Here is a 23,029-nt window from a genome sequence, read left to right as displayed (position 1 = left end):
CCTCCAGACTGGCCAGAATCATGCCCAACATGCAACATTTGGAAATGAGGAAGAGTTCTTTTTAGGCCTGGGAACTGCTTGTGTGAAAGAGTAGAAATAGGCAGCAACACAGCTGTTAGTAACAGTTTTTCTGAACTGAACCAGGTAGCAGTATGCTTGGAGAGAAGGAAATAGATGTGACTAAATATTGTGGAGGTAGAATTGACATCTCTTGGCAATAGGTGAGATGAGGGATCTTGAGGAAAGGAAGACTTGAACATAACTCCAAAGTTTTGAGTATGGGTGACTGGGAGAATAATGGTACCTTGAATAAAATTAGGGATATTTGGAAGAGGTGAGGGGTGGGTGGTGTGGGAGGGGGCAGATGAGTTCAATTTTGTAGTTGTTAAATTTGAAATGCTCATGGGGCATTCTAGTGGAGGTATTTAAGGTAGATAAATGTATTTATGAAGTTCAAGGATTGTCACATACATTTTACTTTCACAACTTTCAAATAATCAGTTTTGCTGAAGGGAGGATTCAACCTAGGCATTTTTTTGCCTTAAGTTCCTCCTTTAGGTTGTTGGTTAAGTTCTTCTTTTCTTTAGCTCCCTGAAATAAGTTGCTATTTCCAGCAGCTTCAGAAGTTATTCAGTCCACATGTATCATAAAAGTAACATTCCTAACCACAAATGTCCTGCTGCATAGTAAGATTTCTAAGGCAATCTCACTTTGAAGAGCAGGATGATAGATGTATATCCTAATCCAGTAGAATATTAGATTTAATAGATGTCTGGAAACTCTCCATTATGCTTCCCACACACCCATACCCTGAAATTTGGCAATAGCAACAAATATGCACATAAAAAGTCCAAGAAAGGACACTGGTTAAGTGATCTGCCTTGTCCAATTGAATTATGTTCAAAACTAGTTTCTTAAGATTATTGCCACTTTCCATGACTTATAAATTCCTCTTTTTTTTTAAACTATAAAAATAAGCTCTGTTAGTCAACCATTTGTCTCTGACTAATGAGAAACCAATAGACCTGATTTGATTGCAGTTGCTAGCCTTGGAAATAACTCATTATACTGGGAAGTTTTGTGCCTCAGATTTTTCTATTTCAACAGTTACAAGATTTCATCACCCACAAGCATTGCTTCCATGGATGGTAACTGCTGAAGTTAGGCTGGAAGCAGGTTGGGGTTGGGGTTGGGGAGAAGATTGCTCTTCCTGGGCCCCTTGGGCTTACATGCCCTTCAGTGGTAGTTGTTCAGCAGTTCTGTTGTTAGTAGTGAGGATGGTAGACTCCTTCAGAGGGAATATTCTCTTTGGTAATGGTTGAAGAGGCCAGCCTGGAAACAGGGGTATTGGTCTTGGCAGGATGTTGCTATTCCCAGGGCTCTTGGATTCAGGTTCCTGGATTATTTCCAATTTTGGGGGGGAGCATTAACAATTGGGGGAACTAGGAAGGGCCTCTAGTAGGAGGCGTCATTCTAGTTGAGCCTGGAAGAGATTAAGGGTTGCAGTGAGATGGAAGTTAGGATTAACAAGGGGGACGTGAAATGAGGTATACAGGTAACATCAAGTACACTATTTTAGCTATAACAGAATAATGGGAAATCATTCTGGAAAAATAGGTTCATGGGATTGGAAATCTAATTTGGGAAGGGATCCTTGAAGTCATCTATTTACTCTAACCCCCTCATTTTATGTTATTTTTAATTTTTTCAATTAATAAGCATTTATTTTCTCTCCCTACCTTCCCCCAAGTAAACAAAAAGAAAAATATAAGGGAGAAGTAGAGGAAAAATTGGGAAAAGGAATGAGAGCAATGCAAGAAATTTATGAAAAGAGAATTTAAGAGTTTGGTAAAAAAGAAAAGGCACAAAAATACTGGAGAAAATAACTCCTTAAAAATCAGAATTATCAGGGGCAGCTAGGTGGTATAGTGGATAGAGTACCAGCCCTGAAGTCAGGAGGACCTGAGTTCAAATACAGACTCAGACCAAACACTTGACACTTACTAGCTGTGTGACTCTGGGCAAGTCACTTAACCCTAATTGCCTTAAAAAAACAAATCAGAATTATCCAAATGGTAAAACAAACAAACAAACAAAAACTTCACTGAAGAAAAACAAAAGCTGTGTAACAAATATGCATAGCATCAAGGAAAACAAATTCTTACATTGTCCATATTTTAAAATATGTCTCGCTTGAGCCCATCACCTCTGCCAGGAGGTGAGTTGCCTGATCATCACTGGTCCCTTAGAATCATATCAATCCACTCATTTTATAGAAAGTGACAGAGTCAAGATTCAAACTCAGGTCTTCTGACTCTTATTCAATCCTTTTTCCACTCTACTATGCTGCTTTGTTAGAGTTAACTAAATGTTTCAAAAGACAAACAAGCTCTTGACCTCAGGTTATGAACCCCTACTATAAAGCTATAAATTTCAAGAAAGGTGGCAACCTGCATTGGTAAAGGGAATTTACTCATCTGGAATTCCCTGTACCAGTGAAATCCAGGTCTAAGGGTTCCTTCCCCCTGTGGATCTGAGAATCATTTGTTTAAAAATAATAGTTAAACTTGTGAAAGCTGATGAGATACAGTGTGGCATAGCAGAAAGGCTGCTGAATTTGGAAAAAGGACCTGGGTTCAAATTCCAGCTCTGTTCCTTAATGACTTTTTGACCTTGAACAAGTCACTTAACCTTTCTGGGCCTCAGTTTGCATATCAGTAGAATATAGGTTTGGACTAGATGACCTCTAAAGTCTTTTCCAGCTCTGAATCTATGATCTAAGAGAAGAAGAGGGCTCAGCATAGACTCTTGATTTCATAAAGAAGTATTTGGAGGGGTAGAAAGAAAATCAGGGGAAAAAAACTGTCAGAAAAACCCAGGGAAGAGAACATCTGGAAGAAGGAGGAGGTCAGCTGTGTTAAATGCTGCAGAGAGATCGAGAAAGATGAGGTCTGAGAAAAGACCTTTGCCTTAAGCAGTTAAAATTAAGATTGTAGGTATCCTTGGAGAGAGCAGTTTCAGTTGAATGGTGGGGTCAGAAGACAGATTGTAAAGGTTTGTGCTATAAGTGGGTGTTGAGGACGTGGAAGCAGTGACTAAAGGTGGCTATTTCTAGGATTTTGGCAATGAAAAAGGAGAGAGGAAGAGAGAAAGAGTCCGAGAGCCATCAAACTGTAGCTTGGGGATTGTTAGATAGAGCACCAGGCCTGAAATCAAGAAAACTCACGAGTTCAAACCCAACCTCAGACATTTAACTAGCTGTGTGATCCTGGGCAAGTCATTTAACCCTATTTGCCTCCGTTTCCTTGTCTATAAAATGAGCTGGAGAAAGAAATGGCAAACCACTCCACTATCTTTGCTGAGAAAACCCAAAATGGGATCACTGAGAGTTGGATGTAACAACAGGAAGGAATGAAAGGATTTTTTTGTTTTGTTTTGTTTTTCTTTTCTTTTTGGTAAGGCAGTCGGGGTTAAGTGACTTGCCCAGGGTCACACAGCTAGTAAGTGTCAGGTGTTTGGTCTAAGGCCAGATTTGAATTCAGGTCCTCCTGACTTCAAGGCTGGAGCTCTATCCACTGTACCATCTAGCTACCCCAAAAGGATTTTTTTTTAAAGGATAGGAGATTTCAGGCCATTTTTCCAGGCTTCAGAGAAGAATCCAGTGAATAGTTAAGGAAAGATTAAAAACATTCATAAGGACCAGTTGGGTGCTATAACAGCCTCTAGTAATGACCGTCAGAACTTGGCTTCATCAGCTGGTCTGGAGAAGCTGTCAGCCAGAGGTCATTGGCCTTTGTGGCACCTTGCCTTGAAACCCACATGATCTGGAATCCACGCAGTTACACAGGAAAATTTCAGCCAAGATGCAAGATCACTTACCTTACACCATCACAGAAACTGTATCCTTTCAATGTCATAGGAGCTTTTAGTTGCTGCTTTAAGAAAGGTACATGAGGAAAAAAAAGAAAAGAAAAGAAAGATACATGGATTTTCAATGCCACTTGACTGATAATCATTTTTTCGTTACTATAGCTTTTAGAGCCCCTTAATGAATTTGACTGTGAAGGCCAGCCCATTTTATTATCTTCAATTTCAAGAACCTAAATAAGAATTAATGAATAAAATAGTTTTTGTCCTGGGCCCTCTTCTCTTCTCTCTCTTTACTACTTCACTTGATAATGGATTTGATTACCATCTTTATGCCGATGATTCTCAAATCTACCTGTCCTGCCCCAAAATCTCTGCTGTCCTCTAATCTCATATCTCCAGCTACCTTTACAGACATAAAATTGGATGTCCATGAGACATCTTAAACGCAATATTTACAAAAGTGAATTTATCTTTCCCCCTAAAGTCCAGAGGTAGGGAACCTGTGGGCTTGAGGCCACATGTGGCCTTCTAGGTCCTTGGGTGCAGTCCCTTGACTGAGTCCAAGTTTTACAGAACAAATCCTTTTATTAAGGGGATTTGTTCTGTGAAATTTGGATGTAGTCAAAGAGCTGCACTTGAGGACCTAGAGCGCCACATGTGGCCTCAAGACCACAGGTTCCCCACCTCTACCCTAAACCCTCCTCCCTCTTGTCTTCCCTATGACTGTAGAGGGTAACACTATCTTCCCAGTTCCTTAGGTTCATAATCTAGGACTTATCCTTGACTCCATGTCTAATCTGTTGCCAGGGCCTATTGATTTTGTCTTCGTAATATGTCTCAACTATACCCCTTTTTCTAATCTGACATTGCCACCGTAGTGACAGGTTCTTATCACCTCATACCTGGATTATTGGAATAGCCTGCTAGTGGGTCTGCCTGCTTCAAATCTCTCCCCACTCCAATCCATCCTGCACTCAGCCACTAAAGTGATTTTCCTAAGTGTTGGTCTGACCATGTCACCTCTTCCCACCCCTTATCCTGTCCCCCCACTCAGTAAACTGAAATGGCTTCCTATTACCTCTAGGCCCTTCATAACCTAGGCCCCTTCTACCTTTCCAGTCTTCTTAACACCTTACTGCCTGACACATACTCTTTGATCCAGTGACCCTGGCCTCCTGGCTGTTCCTCAAATAAGATTCTCCATCTCTGCCTCTGACAATTTTCTCTGGCTGTCCCCCATGCCTGGAATGCTCTCTCTCCTCAACTTTGCCTACTGCCTTCCCTGGCTTTCTTTTAAGTACTACCTAAAATCTCATCTTTTACAGGAAACCTTTCTCAACACCTCTTAATTCTAGTGCTTGTTAATTATTTCTAGTGCCTGTTAATTATTATTTCTTACTTATCCTGTATATAGTTTTCTTTGTACATGTTTATTGTATGTTGTGTTCCTTGAGGGCAAAGACTGTCTTTTGCCTCTTTGTTTCTGCAGCTCTTAGCACAGCCTGGAACACAGTAGGTATTTAATAAGTGTTTATTGATTGAGTTTTAAAGATAGGAGAGGCTTCTTTCTAGGCTCTGTTACCTAATGAGGTTTTCCATATGCTAAATTAGCTGAAACTCCCAAATTTTTTGATCAAGATAAGAAACCAGACAGGGGAAAAGAATTTTCCCAGACTTGTTGCTATTCAGTCATGACTCTTTGTGACCCCATTTGGGGTTTTCTTGACAGAGATGCTGGAATAGTTTGCCGTTCCCTTTTCCAGCTCATTTTATGGAAGAGGAACTGAGGCAAACAAGGTTAAGCGACTTGCCTAGGGTCACACAGCTACTAAGTGTCTGAGGCTAGATTTGAACTCAGGTCTTCCTGACTCTAGGCCTGGCACTCTATCCACTGTGCCATCTAACTGCCTTTCCCAGGCTAACCCTTCTAGATTTTTCTTATTCAGTTATCTTTGAAATGTCAATATTTACTTTTCTCCTTTTGGTCCTTGTTAATTCTTTTTCTTTCCTGCAGCTATAAATTCAAAATTGTACCTTTTTCCTTTTTTTTTCTGATGTAACTAGAGACCATATAAGCTTTAGGAAATCTCTGTTCATTGCTCAGAGTTGATTAAGAACTCTCTGCCTATGCAGAAGCATGTAATAAACCTGAGTTTTACCTTCTAGGTCTCTGCTTGTTGATAGTTTTGATTGGCAGCACTACCTATCAACACATCTATGAATATTTCCATGTCAGTACTTACAGACTTGCCATATCTGGCCTGATGGAAGACTCCTTGCGTTGCGCCCCCCCCCCCCCCATTGGGTCCTCATGTTCCCTGACAGTGTCCTTATATGCCTTCATTTTTATTTAATGCTAATATTTTTGGCCCCCTCTCTAGGGGTCCTGGTGGAAGTAAGCGAGATGATTATCCACTACATTCTCAGTGGGGTGTATGGGGCGTTTAGGGAGGACTAGCACCTCTGGTGTGAGGGCTTGCAGTGCCCTTTTCAGGGCTGCACATCCACCTTTGTTGTCCACCTTTACCCAGCTCTCACCTGTGACTCCAAGAAGCCTATGCAGCAGCCACAGCCTGGTAAACCATCTCAGCAGATGGGCTAAATCAGGTTGAGCCTGTCAGTGGGCCACAAACCCATGGGTGAGTTAGTGGGGTGTCTACCTCAAACATATGAAGACTTCCCCCAATGGAATGGGTAGATGAGAACAATTTATTCCAGTGGCCATGAAGGTGGCTGAAGCAGGTGCTCTGGAGTGCTTAGAGCTTGGTCAAACATTGAAGATGCCAAGGTCATCCCCTGCATCCTGGTCGTCACCAGTCATCTTGATTTTTGTCCTGCCACTGAACTTCAGTGACTCTAGAAGAGAGAGTGAGGCTGATGACTTTGTGTAACTCTGCCTGGTTTAAATCCAATTCTTAGCAAATTAAGACATCATCCCATGATGTCATTGGTCATCTTCGAAAGAAGGACCAGCAACAACATTTTTAATTTCATGTGATTTTGGAAGGGGGTAGTCTTTTATTCCTGAAATCTATTCACAAAAGGAGACAGGGAGGTGTGGTATTAACAATACTACAGGAAATCTGAATTAGAATACGAACATTTAGGTTTACTAGAAAGATAAATCTATGCCCTACTCAGTCTCAAATTTCCTCATTTTAAGATCTCTTCCAGTTCCAAAAATGTTATGAAAAAGAATCTGACAAGCTGATTTCAGGATTGGTCAAGGTGATCCTGAATAATCTTATGCATAATAAAGGTTACTTCATTTTTCATGTCCAAAGCTTCCCAGTGAAATAGTATTTGGTATAGGATCCCATCCATAGACATTGAAAGAATTGTGTGGGAAAATTTTATTTGTCTCCTTTGAAATTAATCTTCTGATTTGTTTCCTATGAGACATTTGTTTAAAAGCTGTGATAATGCAAAGACTTGTCTTGGTCTCCTTGCCTGCCCCATGCAAAAATTCATTTAAATAAGAATTGGAGAAAATCTAGGCATATACTTTTTGGGCAGGAAAATTATTTGTCTTATTTAATTAATTTACCAAATTTTTTACTCCTTTCATGATCAAAAGAGTATAAGAAGCTGCAAAACAAGACATCTGCACAAAAGTATACAATCAACAAATGAATCATAGGTTGTTGGGGTTTTTTTAATTGCATGTAGGGATAGGAACTGGACCTGTGATTTCTTTTGTAAAGGGAACTTCTTGAAGAAGAAGGTTCCTCTCTTATTGGAGGGCGAGCAACTCTACTGCAGACTATGGTCTTAGAGAATTACCTGTGGCACTCAGCTGTTGGATGCTGGATCCTGGGGTTTAGAGCTAAAAAGGACCTTCAAGGTCATCTAGTCTTTTTAACAGATGAGAAAACTGAGGCCTCGAAAAGTTAACTGACTTGCGCAAGGTCCACAGGTAAAACTAGTAAGTGGCAGAGCTAGGACTGAGCAGTAGATAAATTGTTCGCAACTGCGATCTTGAGCACATACTTACTCATTCCTATGAAACTTTTTCAAATTCATATTGCCAGCCTCATTGAAGATAAGAGAGCATTAGCAAGGGAAATATTGGCACTTGGGAAACTTTGGGAGATTACTTCTTTTGAATGACGTGACCTTTGTTCCATAAATTCTATTTAATAATTTAAATCGTAAGACCCATCCAGCTACCTTGTGTGGCTTACTCTGTCATTCATTTTATTCCCTTTGTTTCCAGGTCATATACAAGGTTCATCTTAAAACAAATCATATCCTGAAGAGGGATGTTGATCAGCATTTAAGAATTAAGATTGTTTACGATAAAAGTGTTGAAGAGTAAGTACAATATTATTTCATCATATTTTAATTAAGAATCTAAACATTACTGCAAAGTGGTTGAAAATATGTATAGAAGGGCAGTTATAATGAATAAGGGGATAGAGCAGCTTCCAGATGAGAACAAGCATAAAATATTCCAGATAGCTAAATTGTATTATTGAAGTCTAAATCATAAAATATATAACTAGAGTGATCATGGATTTGTTGACTAAATCTCATAACATTCGACCTACAGTGTATCTTTTGAAATACATAGTATTACAAGGTTAAAAATGAAAGGAGCTACTAACTTATACATCAGGGAGTAAACTTGTAGGATTCTTTAACCTGGTTAAAAATATATATATAAATGGATTGAAGAAGGAGCTAGATAAATTAAAAATATATCCACTGTTTCTTGCTAATGGAAATTAGGGTTATTTTGAGTCTATAGGCTTTTGAGATCAAAAAATATGGAAAACAGCAAGGAAGGAAGATAACAAGGCTTATTTATTGGGTACTCTGTTCTGGGCACTGTGCTAAGTACTGGAGATACAAATAAAAGGAAATACTAAGACAGTACCTGTCCTCAAGGTATATTCTAATAGGGATAAACAATATTCTAAAGGAAGCTGAAAAGGAGATTAGAGGAAGGGTTGGTACCCAGGTCTTGGGGGCAAGATGAGGAAATGGTTTTGAAGTCTGGAAGCAAGGAACTGGGCCCAAAGGAGAATAAGGGCTGGCCTAGGCCCCCCCACAAAATGAAGGCTCCAGGAAGATCTCACCAAGTGTGAAAAGGGCACAGGCATCATAGAGAGATGTTCTAGGTTTAAAAGGTCAAAGGGTAGATGGATATTCCAGGGCAAAGAAACCCCAGGCACCGACATGGGTGCCTGTAAGAGATGGACTGGATGAGACAGACCATTAGTGACACCAAAGAATGTGATTTTTTTTTTTTTTTTTGGTATTACCTTCACATCCTTATAACAAAGAATAAAGAAAACAAAACAGTTTAACAAAACAAACTAACGCATCAGCCACATCTGGCACCATATACAGCACTCTGTACTCATAGTTCTCCATCAGTACAAAGAAGGGAGGGGGCGGGGGCCTTCTTATAGATCTTTTTTGAGGCCAAGTATATACATTAGAATTTCACAACATTCAGTTTGATTTTTTTGTTCTTTCCATTTACGTTGTAGTTAGTTTGTATGTTGTTTTCTTGGATCTGCTTATTTCATTTTGTATCAGTTCATATAAAGCTTATGCTCTTCATGTTCATTACTTGTAATGATGCATATTGTATTACATTCATGTGCCAGCATTTCTTTATCCATTCTTCAATGAGTCTGGCAAAAGATGAAATGACTGAGGAAAACTAAGATTCACTCTTTCAAGCATATCAATTTATTAAGCAGTACATGCCAATTGCCTAACAAATCAGGACCAGGCTCCTTCCCCAGCTTAGTTGGGGAGACAAACTTTTTATACATTAAAAACAATTAGTCAAATAAGGCCAATTAATTAAAAGGAAACAATATAAAGTTTTGTAATTTAATTTCTAATTGGGTGAAAGATTAGGGATTTTCCAAATTGGGAGGGGAAGAGCAAACAAGTGCAGTTCCTGGTGTTATCAACGACCTCCAGGATCAGCAGGATTGGGGAGTTAGCCCAGGACAAGCTGCCACTGCCCACTGCTTCCCCAGTTGCAAACCAGCCAAAAGTCGAAATAACAGGATACAGCTCTTTTAGAGATGCAAGCTACAGCTGTTTTAGAGTGAAGGAAAAAATTCCTTTATTCAATTCTTGCGAGAATTGGGTGCACTGCCTCCCAAGAAGGAAGCACACTGAGCATGGAAGTGAGAGCGAGCTTTATACTGTTAGTCAGGTCCTCTTACCCCTCCCTCCAGGATTGGTCCAAGTTACGATCAAAAGTTTCACAATTGGTTAGGTCCACAATTCCATATTCTAATTAGAGAAACCACAATCTGGGTTACAATTGGTGGAAATACAATCCTCATTCTTTAGTTAATATGCTTGAGGTTCACTGAGTCTGTGTAGTAGCAGATTCTTGTGCCCAGACATTGGCCTCAAACGAACTGGGCTTGGGCTGGTTCAGGCCTTGGGCTGCAAAAACAGGAACTCTACTGTTAACCTAGCTTAACTGGCCTGAGGAATGTCACTCCCCCCTTCATTCTGGCATTATGTAGAAATAGTTAACAATTCAGCACCTTTCCTGTTTTTTGCAACCTATGTGAGAACCTAATAGTTCAGCATTTCTCACACTGGAATTCAGAAAAAGAGGTGTCCCACTCTCCCCAAGTGTATCTATAAACAGTCAAAGGAACGTGGAAACAATAGCTGATTGATCAGTTTGGGGTCAGTTTTCAGGTAAGACATATGTGTTGCTTGAGATGTACAGAAATGAGAAAACAACTTTGGATCTGACTGAGTTTTTGGTCAGCATAACCTAAGGTCTCTAAGCAGCAGGAAGAGATTGGTTCAGTTTCCTGGCCATGCAGGGTTAGGTTCAAATGATGCAATAAGATTTTCTCCCACTTCCCACAATTCAGTAAAGTTTTCTCACAAGACAGAAATTGGACTAGATCCATAATTGAATTGAAACTAAGCTAACTCCAGAATTGAGTCATGAGATGGAATCAGCATGGTTCACTCAATTCCCATAATTAATCACTTGCTATTCTAATCCCCTCAATTTCCTCACCAATCAATGGCCATCTACTTTGTTCCCCCCTCCCTTTTTTTTGGAGACTGTAGTAATTGCTGCTGTAAAATTTTGGGGGAGGGATGTTTGGAACTTTTATTTTAATCATTGACCTCCTGGAGATATATGCCCAGCAGTGGGATCTCTAATAAAAGGAGTCTGAACATTCCCCTCTTGAAATCTATGCTTTAGTCAATATGCCCTTTTTACTGGCTTGAACGTGACACTGCATTTCTGAGCTTTTGGACTGGCCATATCCCCCATACCTGGAATGTACTCCCCCCCTCACCCTCTCCCTCTTAGAATTCCTAGTTTCCTTTAGGACCTTCTTTCAATTTAATTGCTTTGAAGCCTTTCTTCATCTTCCCAGATGCCACTATGATGTCTTCCAGTCTATGTTGTTTATTCCTGTATATGTACATGCTGTCTCCTCTGTAAGTTGCTTGTTGGGAGGAACTTTTTCACTTTTTCCTTTGTATACTTAACAGCTAGCCCAGTGCTCAGCATGGAGTAGATGATTAATAAGTACTTGTTGATTGAATGAATTGATAATTCCAGATTGCTTTCCAAAATGGTTGGACAAATTCACAGCTCCACCCACAGCATATTAATGGGTCAGTCTGTCCAAAACCCCTCCAGTATTGACTATTGCCACATTTTTTCTTCTCTGCTAATTTCCAACATGGGATTTTTTTATATTCTTATGTCATCTTTTTCAGGTTGCTTTCTGAGAAAAGACACCTTTTAAAGGTAGGTAAGGTATGCTGCCCTCTCCATGAGCAACTAATCAAAAGGTATTGGTAGAATATGGAGCAGATATCATGAGAGAAATTTCAGGGCTTCACCTGAAATCTCAGTAACAAGGACATTTTAAAAGGGTTATAATATCTCATTAAGGAGGATTAGGATATTATTAGACTTGTCTGTCTAAAGCCTTGGCTATCTCTTTATCCTTCACCAGGATTACTGTGCTGGGCTGCTGGAGACCTGTAGAATGTTATCACTTTCCAGAAGGATTCTTGAAGGCTTAGAAGACTCTTTGTGGACTATGTAGAGTATGTTGTAGTATTTATATGACAAGTAGAGAGCTAAAAACTTTGGTAACAGAACTTGTTGTCAGATAAATATAAACAGATATGGAAATTATCACAGTGGAAAGAGTTCTCTGTAGTGGTGCAAGTCACCATTTCATCATTCTTACCAGAGAGACTTGAGAGATGAATCCAGAAATGGATACCTCTCTCCACTCAGGGAATCTTGTTTCTTTATCTATAAAATGGAGATAATAGTATCTGCTTTATCCACCTCAAGTGATTGTTTTGAGGCTCAAATGAAATAATGTGAAAGTACTTTCTAATTTATAATGTGCCATAACAAATGTCAGGTATTGTTATTGCTATTAATAATGAACCAGTTTTTATTAATCATTTGTTAATTTTTTTTCATGAATTCTTATACTCTATAATTTCTCCTGTTTTCTTACTGGCATTCTGTTCCCTTTTAAATTAATGGGAACAGGGTGTGCCCATACTGATAAGTGTGGAAAGGAATTCTGCCAAGAGAACACTTGGAGAACACCATTACAATGATAATCATAATAAACATGTAGGGTAATGCCTTAAGGTTTGCAAAGCATTTTGCAGGATACTCACAAAACCCCTATGAGGTCAGTTCCCATATAGGGTATCATGCTCCCTATTTCAAGGATAAGGACACTGAAGTTCAGAGAAGTTCAGTCATTCCCATGGGGTCCCACGTACTTGTAAGAGGCAGGACCCAGTTTTCTTTCCCCTCTCAGTGTGCTGTCTTCCCCCTGCTCACTGTGGAAGAAGCTAGTCCACTGATATGAATTGTCTTGAGCGGTCTAGGGGAAGCCAAAGTTCCCAACTCTTCATTGTTGTGAAGAATGGCAGCATTCTCATTTGAGGCCAACGGGCCACTTTAAGGCAGTTCATGATGAGATGCAGTACATGGTGCAAGCCAGTTTTACAAATGATCCTCTTTTTCATTTTTCTTTATGTATTAGGATGTTTGTGTTTGTTAATGACTTCTAAGTTCATAATAAAAAAGACATTTTAAGAAAGGAAAAAAAGTTGTGAGGTTAAAGTAAGTTAAGTCTTCTAAACATGCCATTGTAATATTGGAGAAAGTTACAGAGTTATCAGGAAGATGGAGAAGATCTGAAACAGTCACCTGGAATGTCAGAGCATTATTCTCAGGAAGACCTGGAAGCTCCGAGAGGTCTCCCAGCTAGCATTTGTCAGAGACAGTATTTCCTGTCTCCAGTTCCAGAGCCGTTCCCACTATCTCACATGGAAAGCTCAGTGCCCTGAAGGGCAGATAATAGCCTCTCTCTCCTTATTCTCTATGATTTTTAGTCGTGTTCTTCCATCATAGACCTACCCAATGTGCTAGAGGCTTCTTCTGGCTCTGAATGTCTTGGGCATAGCAGTGTTACACTCTGGCATTCTCTCTGTTGTGCTTTACTCATTATATGAACTGCCTCCCTCCTCGTCTAGTTATACCTATCCATGATGTAAATCTTTTGTTTCACTCACTTTGTATAAGTCGTCATTGGCAGCTGCCTTGTGCTCATCGCATATTGAGAAGCAGTGTGTTATAGAGGCGGGAGTGATAGATTTAGAGTCAGGGAGATCTGGGTTCAATTTCTGCCTTGGATAATATCATTGTGACCTCTGGCAAGTCACTCATGCCACCAGGAACCTCTTCCAGGTTCCCATCAGCCTTGTTACTCAGACCTTATCAGTACCCTATACCCAGGGATCACTCTTAGTGGAGGACAGAGTAGAGATCTGTCTCCCAAACCTCCATTTAAGGAGGGCACCCAAATGAGCTATCTCTGCAGCCCATCTGGCTGCACTCCTTTGGACTTCTTGGTCAATCCCCCCATGCCCTTCCCTAGTTCCCCAACTCCCTTTTCAGCTTCCTTTTGTGTATTGTCTTCTCCCATTGGATTATAAACTCCTTGAGGTCAAGGACTGTCCTTTTTGTATTTGTATCCCAATGGCCCATATCTGGCACATAATAGGCACTTAATAAATATTTATTTACTGACTGCGACTTAACCTGTCTAAGCTTCAGTTTCCTTATCTGGAAAATTAGAGGGTTAGCCTAGAAGGCCTCAAAGTCCCTTCTGTCTCTTAAGTCTGTGATCCTATGATTTTTCCATTGCCCTTGGGGCTATTTGTGTTTTTGATTCTCCCAAGTTTGGGTATGCCATGATTAATAGCAGTATAGCATCAGTGAGAGAATATTTGCATTAAAGAGATAGGTTTTTGTATTAATGAACTGATGAACTGCTTGGGATTGTTGAATATATATATATGTATATGTATATGTATATACCTATATATGTTCAATAATCCCAACTATCCCAATATATCCCTATATATATTCGTAGTTGGTTATGGGTCCAGCTTGTGGGTAGAGGGTCCATACACACAGACACACACACACACACACACACACACTCACACACACACACACACACAATCTTAGTTGGTTGTGAGTCCACCTCATTCCTAGTTTGTAAACCTGTGTGTTGCCCTAAATAGAAACAAATAGATCACCTCAACATATAATTTTAAAACAGAAGGAGTCTCTTTGTATGGGACTTTTGATCGTATCTTCCTATTTAATGGTATTGACATGGCCATGGTATTCCATGAATTTCCACTTGCAGTCTCTGACTAAAATATACAAGCTTGAGGCTTATACTTTTTGCTTCTGTGGTTAAAATAAGGGGCAGGAGGAAGAAAGTATGAACATATTGTATTTGTGAATGGCATGACCTCATCCCAAACTCAACTGGAAAGCAAGGAAAATACCTAGAGGACTTCTTTTCTGTCCCCTCACTCTTTACTTCCCTAGCCTCCTATATTTCCAGAAGTAGAAAATGTCTCTTTACTTCATAGTCATTCATCCTCGGCTTCACTTTAAATTTTCTGTGTTCTACCAAAATTATAAATTTTTCTTGTTTTTTGTTTTTAATTTAGAATAAACTTTTTCCACAAGCTATTTCATATTTGGAGAAGACATTTCAAGTTCGTAGACCTGCTGGCCCTATCTTGCTTAGCAGGTATGTTGTATGAATACTGATTACTTAATATGGTGGGGTCTTTTTCTTTCTTTCTTTTTTCATTTTTTTAAAGAGATTGAGTCTTTCTCTATCTCACCCAGGCTGAATGTGTAGCAGCCATTCATAGGCCTGATTCCATTGTTGATTGGCACAGAAGTTTTTACTTGCTCTGTTTCCAGCCTGGGCCTCTTTGCGCCTCCAGGGCCTGGTATCTCCTAGCTCCCAGGAGTTCAATATATTGATGCCAAATTTAGACACCCAATCAGTAGCTTAGAAGTTCCAAACTTAGGGGCAGCTAGGTGGCACAGTGGATAGACTACCAGCCCTCTAAGTTCAAATCTGATCTCAGACCAGATACTGGACACTTATTAGCTGTGTGACCGTGGGCAAGTCGCTTAATCCCAATTGCCTTGCAAAAAAAAAAGTTCTAAACTTAAAAAGTCTTCCAGCCTCTCTGGTGGCAAGGATTATAGTTGTGTATGCCACCATGCCTAGTTTATGGTGACATCTTTAAAGCATCTTGATCATAGTGTTTGTACTACTCCTCTCTTTGCCCTCAATATAGTCTACATCATCTATGGCTTCTTTAATATTTGACACTGACTACTACTTTCTTGAATCCCTTTCCCCTCTTGTCTTCCACAATCCTATATTATTTTGGTTCTATTTCTTTTCTATTTATTTAGATGACTTATTTCTTCCTAATGCCTACTGTGATTAATATTCCTAATGTATTCATACCCCTGGTCATATAACTCCACATCTGAGGAGCCTTCGATGGTTCCTCATTGCCTATAGTATAAAGTTCAAACTCCTTAACATGGTTTTAAGACCTTCTGTGATTCTGCACCCTGTCTACCCTTTCTACCTTTCTGTTGTGATTACCCTTCATGTAAACTCCTTGAGGGACATAGACTATATTTTAGTTTCTAGCAGTGTTTTGTAATTAGTTCAATTTAAAATTTTATTAGATGTTTACTGCATTTAGGTAGGGCAGCTAGGTGGCACAGTGGATAGAGCACTGGGCTTAGAATCAGGAAGAGTCATCTTTATGAGTTCAAATCTGGCCTCAGACACTTATTAGCTATTTGACCCTGGGCAAGTCACTTCATCCTGTTTGCCTCAATTTCCTCATCTGTAAAATGAGCTGGAGAAGGAAATGGCAAATCACTCCAGTATCTCTGCCAAGAAAACCCCAAATGGAGTCACAAAGAGTTGGATATGACTGAAAAATGACTGAACGGAACATTCAAGTAATATTTACATGTAGCAGGTATTTAATAAAAAATTAATGAGTAAATGAATATACCCTTGATATTCCAAAACAACTACATTCACTGTTTGCTAGTTATCCTGTGTGCTTTCTTTTTTTTTCTTTTTTCTTTTTTTTATTAATTTATTTTGATTTATCAAAAATCACTTCATAAACTTTTGAGTTTTAAATTTTTCTCCCCACCTCCCCCATCCAAGACAGCACGCAGTCTAATATAGGCTGTACGTATACATTCCTATTAAACATATTTTCACATTAGTCATGTTGTAAAGAAGAATTAGAACCAACAGGAGGAACCACTAGAAAGAGGAAACAAAACAAAACAGAAGAAAAAAAAGAGCAAATAGTATGCTTCGATCTGCATTCAAACTCCATAGTTCTTTCTTTGGATGTGGGTAGCATTTTCCATCATGAGACTTTTGGAGATGTCTTAGATCCTTGCATTGCTGAGAAGGGCTAAGTCTATCAAAGTTAGTCATCGCACAACGTGGCTGTTACTATGTACAACTTTCTCCTGGTTCTGCTCACTTCACTCAACATCAGTCCATACAAGTCTTTCCAGGTTTTTCTGAAGTCTGCCTGCTCATCACTTCTTATAGCACGATAGTATTCCATTACATCCATATACTACAACTTGTCCAGCCATTCCCCAATTGATGGACATCCTCTCAATTTCCAATTCTTTGCCACCCCTGTATTTCTTACTCTTTGTCTATGCTAGCACTCTTCATTTTAATCTCTTCTCTACATACTACTTGCTTTTAATCTCTGCACATCACATTTCTTCTAGGCCCAGGTCAAATACCACCTCTTCCATGAAGTCTTTCATAATTCTCTTTGCTTCCCTTTCTAGTAAACCACTATGTTTCCAAATTTTCCTAGTTTGAAAGACATATTGAAATTCTGTTTCAATAGAAATAAGTCAGTTCAATCTATAAATAAGTCTGTATAAGACTTTTTATTGTATCTTCAATACACCTTCCATCCCCTTGGCATTTTGTGGAAATAAGTCTCAGTGATGAGTGAGGATTATTCGGCTTAAATGTTGAAGATATTCCTTTGTACTGGCCTATAAAAGGGAGTCTTCAATTACAGACATGGACTTTTCCTTTTTTCTCCATTTTTGGAGGACAGATCAGAGAGCAGTGGAGCTAACATTTGACCTGGATCTGGGTCATGAGTTATGGAGGGTTCCTCATCAGGCTATGTTAATGTTTCCTCGATGCAAAGAAACATGGTAGTTGCACATGCTCTCACTTGGCAAGAGAGGAGAGTTCGTGGAACCCAAGTTCTCAGCCCCAACCTTTGAGAGGAAATGGTTTAACCTCTTAGCCTAAGTTATGGCAGCTGTTGCAAGTGGGACAGTATACTCTGAATAGTGAGAATTCTTGAGCCTTAGCTCTTGGATAAAGGAGAGAATGGTTCTCTGTTTTCATAGTCCTTGAATCCAGCCCTCTGGCAAGAGAAGAGAACTTCCTGGGTAGCGCCAGCCTCAAAGTTTTTTCTAGCAACCCCAGTTTCAAGAGTGAGAATCCAGCTTTCTGGAGAGAGAGGGGAGTTCTTGAGCAGTACCAGCCTCTCGGAACAGAAGATTATACACTAAAGCTGGATGAGCTACAAGGAAATTTTGGTGACAACAGAGGGGAGCAAATGACTTGGACCTTGCCTTCCACTGTTGCTGTCAGTTACTGTACAATTTTGAGGAGAATATCACCAGTCTAGCAACCCCAAGGGTGTTTGTCTTCTGAATGAGTCAAACCCTAAGTGTGGTATGGTAAGGCTGAATTCCCGTATCGATGTTCATGTGTGGATCTCTGGAACAAAACAGGGCTCACCAGAACGTTGGGGGTTACCCTACTCTTAGAATTCCAGTTCTTTTCACTTCCTGGAGGAGTACAAACCATTGGGTGGTGTGATGATTCTAGTGAACTGTAGGATATTAGGGAGAAGTGTTATTCACCAGAAAGATAGGAAAATTACATTAATTTTTTATGTGAGACCTTTATGGCTTTGTATTTTTATATTTTATATGGAAAGGAATAAAAACTATCCTGCACCAGTTATGTGAATTTGTTATCTTTAGTCCTTGTACAGGACCTGGGGACCTCTTTACCCACATCTGTGGGGACATAGACATGAAGCATGAATTCCATTTGGTCTATATCCTGAGATTTGCCAGAGGCAATTCTGGGTGAGGCCAATATAAGCTAAAGAGAAAGTGATTTGGGGGATAACTCCTGAGACTGAACCCGTTATATCTGTCTATATCCAGAGCTACTGTGAATGAATGTAGTAGAGTAGTTCCTCCCTGAGCACGGAAGATAGATGTAGACCCCAAGAAACAGTACTATGGTAGTGGTATGTATGTAAAAGCTTTAAATTAGGAATTAAATTATAAGGCCAAGAGAAAAGAGTGCCTGTGATATTGATCTTCTTTCTTTTCTTTTCTTTTTTCTTTTTTTGCTTCCTGTTATTGGCTATATGAATTAAAGATCAAATATTTTAAATGATGAATTTACAAGGTTTACTTGTAACAATAATTGCTCACTTTTCTTACTAAAGTAACGAGCAGTAATTGTGATAGAATAAAGCAGCCACTTGTTTTTCCAATGTTTTTACTGTTATGACTCTTTTAACTGTTTTTCTCCTCGTGATAACTTCTGTACAAATGAACTGAAGACAATGTGCAACGAACCAATATATAAGAAAGAAAAATGATCCCCACAGATACTGTAAAGACTCTTGTGCCGAGCATACCAAGTGTGGTCCCATCCGAGTGCCTGAAGAACATCTTCAGGTAGTTTCATCCTATGTTTATTAATGGGATAATGTTTTCATATAATTTTATTAATTCCCTTGATATTCTGGACCTTTTGTTCTTCCAAATGAATTTTGTTATTGTTTTTTCTAGCTCTGTAAGATAATTTTTTAGTAGTTTAATTGCTGACACTGAATAGGTAAATTAACTGAGATAGAATTGTCATTTTTATTAGATTAGCAGATTTTCTAGCCTATAAAATAATTTTTTGGTAGTTTAATTGGTATGACACTGAATAGGTAAATTAACTTAGGTAGAGTTGTCATTTTTATTAGATTAGCAGAAAGAATTTTCACACTATAACCTCCTTAACCACAGTGAAATCATAAGTTCAGATTAAAAAAAAAGAAATTTAAAGCTTAAAAAGAAAATAAAGTTTTCCTGTGTTTAAAAGTATATGAATTGTACACAATATAATATATTTGGGAGTCTTATCTGCCAAGACAAATCCGGTGTGAAAACTCTTTCTGCCATTCATGATCTATAATCTTTTTCAACTTAGAGTTTTAGAAAATAGCCTAGGCTCAGGAAGGTTATGTGACTTGCCCAGGGTCAGCCAGCCTAATGTGTCAGAAGTGGGACTTGACTCCCTATGGCTTGACTCAAATCTACCTCTCCTAATTTTTTTAAACATCTAATAAAATTTTAAATTGAACTAATTACAAAACACTGCTAGAAACTAAGATATGGTCTATGTCCCTCAAGGAGTTTACATGAAGGGTAATCATGACAGAAAGTTGGAAGGGTAGACAGGGTGCAGAATCACTGAAGGTTACTTTCCTTTTTGCCATTTTTTCTTCCGTTAAAACCTGAAGCCCTCTCAGCTCTGATCCACTTTATCTTTGTCCATTACAAGACACAGCCCAGATAATGTTGCATTTGAATATTAACATAAACTAAGGGGAGACAGAGGTCTGACCATGATCAGCTTATTGGTAGGCTAGCAGTATCCCATAAATTGAGTCAGTGGCCTCCCTCAATGACCAGAGACCACACGATAGGGCTTACTACCTTTTATAACAGGCCTGTATAGCCTGTGGCCTGCAGGCCACTTACAGCCCTTAGGCCACTCACAGCCCTCAGGCCACTCACAGCATGTCAAAGGATTTTGGGCCGCTGCAAAAAAAATGTAGAGAATGTTTTTTCCACAGGCCACCTGAAATCCTTTGGTGGGCTGCAGATTGTGCAGGCCTGCTTTCTATAGTCTTGGGAAGTACAAGGGAACACAGAACAGAGTTGAGTAGGTGGGGAATACAATGCAATTGGTTACAGTGTAGACAGCATATGGGAGGGTGAGGTGGGGGAGGGGGGTGGAAACAACATGATTGGTTACATCAAGGAAAGCAGGCTAGCACCCGCATGAAGCTATTAGTCACCCATTTCTGTCAATTTAGGAATGTTCATTGCTTTGTGGGACCCATCTGCATCTTACAATCTTTGCTAGGGGATCAAACTACCAGACTTAGTGTCTCCTTGGAAGAGATAAATATTTCCCTAATTGCACAAGGACAGATGACATATTTTGGGGATGGCATTAAATTAACTTCTGGGGCTTAAAGGTAACAAATAGATGTCCTGGAAGTATCCCAGGAGCTGAAGGCATGTTAGATAATAGTTTTTCCCATTGATTTTAATTTTAAGATAACTTAGAGAGAAAGCTCAATTCCTGAGCTCAACTCAAGAACATAGAAAGGGGACTTAAGCAGATTCAGACTCAGGTACAAAAATCAATACAACATAAAATCAATTACAAAGTAGAATTAATAGGAATTTCTCAAGAACAGAGTGGTGAAATAATTTTAGAGAGTATAGCTGCTAATTACTTTACAGGGGTTTTAATCTCCTCATTTCCTGGACACAGTATCTGTGATATATGAAACACCATTTATTTTATAGATATTTTCTTGCAGCTGGAACTCACAAAAGCCTTCTTTTAGCACTTGCACATCAATGTAAATGCAATCAAATTGCTTGATTTTTATTTATTTTTTAAATTTCTTTTTTATATTAAGTCTTAGTGTGTGGACTTCAAATCAAGCATATGATAATCACATCCATCACTTTCCTTAATAGATAGGCTGGGAGATTATCCTAGGCTCAGTTAAGGCAGGTTTGTGAAAATCTACCATTCATTTTTTCTGTTCTAATAAAGCACCCATTGGTGCAGGTATAGACTCCCTATTGTTTTGTTTTGTTTTTAAATTGGTTCTGTTAAATATCTCCGGGAATGATGTGATTTAAAGTTTTGTGTCTGTTTCTCCTTTTTCTAAAGATCATTTGCAGTGTTTCACAAATCCTAGTCATTTGTAATATTTTAATTGAGACTTAAAGAGATATAATCATAGTAATAGAAACAAATGATTTAAGCAAAACAAACCCAATAGGAAATTTAGGGGCTTGATAGATGAGTAGGTGAAAGAGGCTGGGTTAGCTGACTTGCAAGTCCCTTCCAACTCAGATTCTGTAATACAATGAAATATGAACCTTGATAATGGCATGTTATAGAAAAGCTGTACCTTTATGTTTTGGTTTTCTATGTATGCTTTCAAAAGTCAACTAATAGCTTCATTTTTTTTGTTTTCCCTTGAACTTCGTTTGGTCAGCAATGTTGGGTTTGTAGTGAGTCTGAACGGATGGGTAGATCATCAGGCAACGAAGGCATTAAGGACGCAGACTTTGTGCTCTATGTTAGTGCTCTAACCACTGAGAGGTGCAGCCAAGAAAATATCATTGCTTATGCCGCCTATTGCCAGCAGGAAGCAGAGATGGACAGGTAAACTTTAATCCTAATTTTACTTTGTTTAAAAAATATTTTTTACTATGAACTTAATATTTCAATATACAAAGATGACAAAAAAGGGATGTATATTATACCTTGAATTTACTATGTAATTTGTTTCATAAAATGTATATTAAATTTAGCAAAGTAGTAACAAAATTGCCATAGTGTTTCTTTCTGAATTGTTTTGTTTTCTTTTGTGTATATTTTAAATGTTTATTGATGCTCTTTCCTTTCTTTATTTATTTGCATTGCTATCACTATATACTGTGAAAGGACATTTTGTACACTGGGTTGTTGGCACAAGCCTATCAGAAATAATTCTTGTTATTTTGGATTGCTCTAATCTAAGAATTTCTGCTTAGAGAGAGGACTAAAGATGGACAAAGCCACCTCATGACTCTGAAAACCTTTCTCTAACTCAGGCTGTTTTGGAGTCAGAATTATAACATTTCTTAACAATAGACATGATTACACAATTTGATAAAATATAGTTATGGGTCTCAGTAAAAGTTCAGTTAATAGTTTGTTTTGTCAAATAGGATAGTAGTCATTTATGTCGATGGCATACCCTTGGAAAATGATTTTTCTAAAACCATTCAATCTCCTTTTAACCCCTGCCTTCAAAATTTCTCCTTTGCCACCGGTCAATGGTGTACCTAAGAGATGTTTCCAATTTATTGAAATAATCAAAGAGACTTCTTTCTTCTCCAAAATGGATCATTACTCTGTTCCCTTCAGGGCATGGGGAAATGCCATGCTCTTAGGTCAGAAACAATGGTGTAACTGAAGGAGAGAACCACTCTCTCTTTTTTTTTAAAGTAGGATTTATTGGTTTCTTTTTTTCCCCATCAGTCATTACTGGATAAGCTCTTCTTTTTCCGCTCTTCCTGCTTCATGGACTCTTCTTTGCTTCCATGGGCTCAGTTATCTCAGGATAGATGACTTCCAAAGCTTTATGTCTAGACCTAATGTTTCTCCTGATCTCCATTCCCATATTTCCTTTGCCTTCTGGGTATCTCCACCTATATGCCCATAGGTATCTCAATCTCAAAACATCCAAAACTGATGTTCCCTCTCTACCACTTCCTTTCCAAACTTTCCTACATCTATTGAGGGTACCATTATCTTTCTAGTCTGTCAGGCTTGAAACCCAGGAATCTTCTGTG

The 23,029-nt window shown here is 38.9% G+C and overlaps 1 protein-coding gene across 1 annotated transcript in view; it reads left to right on the top strand.

Annotated features, from left to right (window-relative positions):
• The window catches only part of LMLN (leishmanolysin like peptidase), a 59,673-nt gene that overhangs the window by 3,818 nt on the left and 32,826 nt on the right, over positions 1-23,029 (top strand). Inside the window, exons 2-6 of the mRNA XM_027845172.1 lie at positions 8,087-8,184; positions 11,611-11,641; positions 14,908-14,990; positions 18,943-19,060; positions 21,685-21,854. Of these exons, the coding sequence (XP_027700973.1) occupies positions 8,087-8,184; positions 11,611-11,641; positions 14,908-14,990; positions 18,943-19,060; positions 21,685-21,854 (500 nt within the window). The remainder of the gene's footprint in view (positions 1-8,086; positions 8,185-11,610; positions 11,642-14,907; positions 14,991-18,942; positions 19,061-21,684; positions 21,855-23,029) is intronic.

This window comes from Vombatus ursinus, unplaced genomic scaffold (genome assembly GCF_900497805.2).
Source record: "Vombatus ursinus unplaced genomic scaffold, bare-nosed wombat genome assembly UNPS02014959.1, whole genome shotgun sequence".
In the NCBI taxonomy this organism is placed as follows: domain Eukaryota; kingdom Metazoa; phylum Chordata; class Mammalia; order Diprotodontia; family Vombatidae; genus Vombatus; species Vombatus ursinus.
This window is presented reverse-complemented; position numbering and strand designations above follow the sequence as displayed.